The sequence below is a fragment of the Diabrotica virgifera genome, chromosome 6 (assembly GCF_917563875.1).
Source record: "Diabrotica virgifera virgifera chromosome 6, PGI_DIABVI_V3a".
Lineage (NCBI taxonomy): Eukaryota > Metazoa > Arthropoda > Insecta > Coleoptera > Chrysomelidae > Diabrotica > Diabrotica virgifera.
Window position 1 is genome coordinate 966,933 of NC_065448.1, and position 6,000 is coordinate 972,932.

A 6,000-nucleotide genomic window follows, 5' to 3' on the forward strand; every position below is an offset into this window, starting at 1 on the left:
GAATAGTAAATAAAAATTGTTTGGCCTACCTTTCTAAAACATCTGCGGAGTTTCCAATAATAATTTCCTTTCCTTAAATAGTCACTTTACAATGTGGTAAATTTATAAAATTTACAAATGACAAACAAAAGTTTTAAAAAATACACACAAAACAGCCAACAAAATCCAAATGAATCCAAAATTGGATAAAATTCTAGGACAAACAAACGACAACGACGATACAAACATAAAACATAACCTTAGTTTTGTAACTTTTAAGCTCCAAGCTCCTCCCAATTTCGTGATGTCAGACTTAGGCTGGCTGAAATGAAAACGTCTTTTAAACGTATTTTAACGTCATTAATCTTACGTATTTAAAATCACCTACAAAAGACGTCGATATGACGTAATGTTCAACCACGTGTATATATTCCACCAAATACTGACGTTTCCTCGACGTTGTTGACGTCACTTGGTTGCCTGGGCAAGAGCTAGTTTTAGATCAAGTCCCTAATGAAATCCTTGATGAGCAGATTCCTGAGATTCCCATACCAGAAACTCAACCTGACAATACACAGCAGGAAAACAACGAGTTGCGCGATAGTCTAGAGAACGAAATGGCTCGTGCCGTACAAGAGTTTAATGGAACAAATCCACTTAGCAGACCACCGCTACCACGAATAAACTCTTGTAAGAAACTAGGTGCCCTGTTACAAATTGTGAATACTGAAGTCCTACCCAATTATGTCGTAGAAGCCCACACATTGGAATATCTGCATATGCTAATCTACTGTGCAGCCACAGCAATTGCCAATGTAATGGTCGTTAAGATCAGAACACGACGGGGTACTATAACGGAAGGACTGGTAACAGAATTGCACCCTGGGAAAAAAGACTTCTCGGAAAAATTGAATTACTGCGTAGGGATATTGGTCAAGTCACAGAATATATAAGAGGTGTTACAAGTAGAAAAGTCATTAAAAGAGCTGAGGAAATAATGCGGAGCACTGCAAGACACTCGAGATACGATCCAGAAAATAACACAGCCCAACAGTGTCTGGATACATTAAAACAAAAACTCTCCGTCTATTCAGGACGATTAAGAAGGTATAAAGTTAGTAACAGCCGAAAATGTGACAATGCACTTTTTGAGAACTCTGAGAAGGCGTTCTACCGAAAACTCAATTCCACCGTAGAAAGTGTCGACAAGTCTTACCCAAGCCAAGAAGAAATTCATGAGTTTTGGGGAAATCAACTTTCCACACCAGCTGCTTTTAACAACAATGCTGGGTGGATAGAAGATACGACGCACAACTGTCACCACTACGTCACTGCTAACTACGAACCATTCACGACTGAAGAAGTCTCAAATGTCATCAAAGAGCTTCATAACTGGAAATCTCCTGGACCAGACGGAGTTCAGAACTTCTGGCTTAAAAAGTTTTGGAGTATTCATGAGTGCTTATCAACATTAATTAATCATGTTATTTCTAATCCGCAGGAATTACCATCATTTCTAACTCAGGGAACTACTTATTTAATGCCCAAGGATCAAAATAACACCCAAGATCCATCCAAGTACCGCCCAATTACTTGTCTTCCAACTTTGTATAAATTGGTCACATCCTGTGTAACCCGGCGTATCTACCAACACTGTGCTCTAAACAATATCATAGAGCCTCAACAGAAAGGATGCGCTAAGGGTTCCATGGGTTGCAAAGAACAGCTTATCATCGACTCAGTCATTTCTAACCAGGCATTCACTAAAAAAAGGAACCTTTTTACTGCTTTTATTGACTATAAAAAGGCCTTTGATTCAGTACCGCATGAATGGCTAATAGATATATTGAAAATATACAAAGTAGATGATAACATAGTGACCTTTTTAAGGCATATAATGAGAGATTGGAAGACTAAAATTCACCTCCAAATACCTGGTGAAAACAATATCGAAACCAAAAATATCGCAATCAACCGGGGCCTATTTCAAGGAGACTCGTTGAGTCCATTGTGGTTCTGTTTAGCTTTGAACCCCCTTTCCCAACTATTAAACTCCACTGACTCAGGTTTTAGCATTAAAAGCAATAATACTGTGGTAGCGAAGCTCAATCATCTGTTGTATATGGATGATTTGAAATTAATGGCTTCCACTCGAGAACACCTAGAAGAGATGCTAAAAACTGTAGAAACATTTTCTAATGATATTAGTATGCAGTTCGGTCTAGACAAGTGCCGTGTTTTGAATATAGTCAGAGGAAAGGTACAGCCCGGTGGATTCGATATGCAAAATGGCCAGAACATCGAGGCCATGGGCGACAACGATATGTACAAATATCTTGGAGTAAAGCAGGCGCGGAAAATTGACCATAAGCAAATGAAAACTGAGATAACTACTGAGTTTATAAGAAGGGTAAAACAGCTGCTTCGTTCACAGCTTAACAGTAAAAATTTGTTTAAGGCACTAAACACCTACGCTTGTTCCGCGCTTAGCTATTCATTTGGTATTGTTAAGTGGACAAAAACGGATATAGAAAATCTTCAGCGAAAAGTACGAACACACCTCACAAAGGCACAAAAACACCACCCTAAAAGTGCAGTAGAACGAACGACATTACCCCGGTATTTAGGAGGAAGAGGACTTATGGATATAGGTGAGCAATTAGATAAACAAATTGCTAATTTAAAAACTTATTTTCAGGTGCAGGCTGAGACATCTACTCTACATCGCGCTATCTGCGCAGTAGATGACACAACACCGATCAAACTGAGGGAAGCAGAACTGCGCATAAACCACCTTACTAAGGACGAAAAAGTGCGCGCCTGGATGGGTAAACCTTTGCACGGGCGACATCCCAATGAGGTCAGCCAAGATTATGTCGACAATATAGCGTCGAACTACTGGTTGACATCAGGAAAGATGTTCCCTGAAACGGAGGGTTCATTACTGGCCATTCAGGATCAGGTTATACCAACCAGAAACTACCTGAAATATATCATAAAAGACCCTCAGCTTCAAAACGACAGATGCCGATATGGATGTCAAGCCCAAGAAACCATCCAACATCTTACAGGGGGCTGCCAGGCATTTGCTGCAACTGAATACAAGGAACGGCATGACGCAGTGGGAAAAATCCTTCATCAAGAGATAGCTATCAAGCTGGGACTTCTCCAAACGGACCATCTCCCGTATTATCAATACGTCCCTGAGAGTATGCTTGAGGATGGCAACTACAAGCTATACTGGGACCGCACTGTGCTTACAGACCAAACAGTGGCACATAATAGACCAGATCTCGTACTAGTTAATAAATTAACAAGACAAACAACACTAATTGATTTGGCGATACCTAACAACAATAATCTACGTAGTAAATTCACTGAAAAGATCGCCAAGTACAGAGATCTAGAAATTCAAATACGAAGGCAATGGAGAATGCAAAGTACCCAGACGATACCTATTGTTATATCTACTACTGGAGTCATTCCGAAGAACCTCCTCGAAAGCATAAAAAGGCTGGGTCTAAATGAACATCTTTACAAGACCATGCAGAAAGCTGTACTACTCGCAACGGCCAGATGTGTACGAAAATTTTTGGGAGATACACCTGCATACCAAGTCACCTAGGGCTCGATAACACGGAAAGAGTCCCACCAGAGCTCAATCCTTTTGATACCGTAGGTATCTGGGATGAGTCAATTTTCCCCTTAGAGGGAGTGTGAGCCGTATGGCTAAATCTGGATCTGTATAATTTATAAGACTATACAAATCAAAGAAAATACCATTTTATAAATGCAAGAAACACATTTGATTTGTTTTTATTCCAAATTGAAAATAAAATGTGACAACTGTCAGATTTAACTAAAATGTCATGTTAGAATAAATGTCATAAATGTGTATTATCACGGACTTACCCTTTCTCCTATCATTTGTTACTCACTGAATAATGCTCATGAAAAGGACAATACACACGGTTTTTATATAGCCCACATGAAAAAATCAATTTTTTATAATTCCGGTGATCGCGGTGGCCAAACAGTTGGTCTTCCTCTGCCTATCCACCTCGCAGGAAAGACAATGTGATTAATTCACATTTTTGTGACTGTCGTGTGGATGGTGCTATATAGGGCTTTTCATCGATTGTCATTTGTTTCGAGCTTCTGTCATGTGTCACATAATATTAATATATCTACGTCATACGTCTTTGGTTTGTATCATTGGTATATGCCAATAACATACGACGTAGATATATTAATATTATGTGACACATGACAGAAGCTCGAAACAAATGACTGTGAATGAAAAGCTCTATTTCTGGATTTTCTGAATAATCATTTGCTATTACCACTGCAAAATGTTCCACTCAACATTCGACAAAGAATGTGGTTTTTACATGACAGTGCTCTAATTCATCACATTGCTCTTATTAACAATCATCTAAATAATAACTTTCATGCAAGGTGGAGAGGCAGAGGAGGATCAACTGTTTGGCCACTTTGATCACCAGAATTGTCAAAAATTGATTTTTTCATGTGGGGCTATTACGTAAAATACCTTGTGTACCAGAAGCCTCCAACAACAAGATGATTTGAAAAATATAATAAAAAAAAAACTTTTAATAATATTGCTTATTTTTTTCTTCTTTATATAGGTACAGTGTGTTTATTTAATAGAGATTTCAAAATGAAAATGGTCATAACTAGTTAAATACATTATCATCTTACTTTATTAAAAATATCTATCATTTCAGAGGACGATGTAGAAGAATTTATCTCACCAAGTAAACCTAGAAGAAAAATCACATCACCAGTTAGTAGAAAAACAAAGCCAATTAGAAAGAAGCCCACGACATCTTCATCCAATAAGAAAACAATAAGCAATGGCATACCTGGAGAAACGAACGCCATGAGAGAAATAAGACAGCGGATATTGGAAAGGGAAAACTCAAAAAAGAAAACGAAGGCACGACAGCCAACAACAAACGGAGATACCGGCGTATATAACGATGCCATGAAAGAAGTCGCGCTAATGACAGGTGGTCGCAGAAAAGTCATAAACTGAGACTGAAGTTGCATATTTACTAACGTAGAAGCCACAGTTAGAATGCAGTGTTGGGCTTACGATGCGCAGCGATGCCGCTCATGTCGGCACAATAGTAGGTGCTGTGTAGTTTGGCGATAGACTGAGAAATCACCGGCGTTGATGCGCCGCTCGGAGCAAACCGGCAACGTAGTCGGCCGTTCTCCCGTAAGAAATACATTGCTCTAGGCTACCTGCACTGCATACTAACTGTGGCTTTTAGTATAGTAGATCAAGTTATTATATACACCTGGTAACATTGGATTTTTTTTGCAAAAGGGTTTTTATTTGGTAATTTCTCTGGTTTAAAAGTCATTCGCCCAACGAATGGTTTTACCTGCTTTATAAAAATCTTAAAAGAATATTTTATTTAAAATTTGCTATTAAGAAAGAAAAGGTAAAAACTAATATATTTTGTAAATCAATTGTAAACGTTTTTAAAACAAAAAGTTCAGTTTTACCAGTGGTCCTATTGATGTAATCAACTTTAAGTATTTCGTACATATTACATAATAAAAAATATTTTTATACAAAGTTGCTTTATAAGTGACTATTTTTTACTTTTTATGCTTATTGAAACAGTGTTTTTTAATTATTACCCTTTTGTACTGTTCTATTTTTGTTTACCAATATGTATGTCCTTGTAGAAGGATTATTAAATATATTAAATTTGTGTGGTTGTTTTTCACCTTCCTTTCATTTTATTCAAAAGCAAATATAAATATAAACAGTTATAGAAGATTTAGAACTTCAATATAACTGCAATATAGACTTACAAGAATTCGTAGGTTCACTCGAGCAGCAGCCCTTTGATGTCTATGTTTCATTTTTGTCATTTCTTTTACGTGCCATCTCCGTGACGAAGGTTGGCAATCATCATTGCTATTCTAACTTTTGACACTACAGCCTGAAGGAGTTCAGTTGAGCTGCATCCAAACCGTTCT

At 37.8% G+C, this 6,000-nt stretch overlaps 1 protein-coding gene across 1 annotated transcript in view; it reads left to right on the forward strand.

The window, feature by feature from the left end:
• The window catches only part of LOC114330568 (serine/threonine-protein kinase VRK1), a 31,564-nt gene extending 25,838 nt beyond the window's left edge, over positions 1 to 5,726 (forward strand). The window contains exon 10 of the mRNA XM_028279960.2: positions 4,728 to 5,726. Coding sequence (XP_028135761.2) covers positions 4,728 to 5,038 — 311 coding nt within the window. The 3' untranslated portion in view covers positions 5,039 to 5,726. The remainder of the gene's footprint in view (positions 1 to 4,727) is intronic.
• Positions 5,727 to 6,000: the final 274 nt, after the last annotated feature.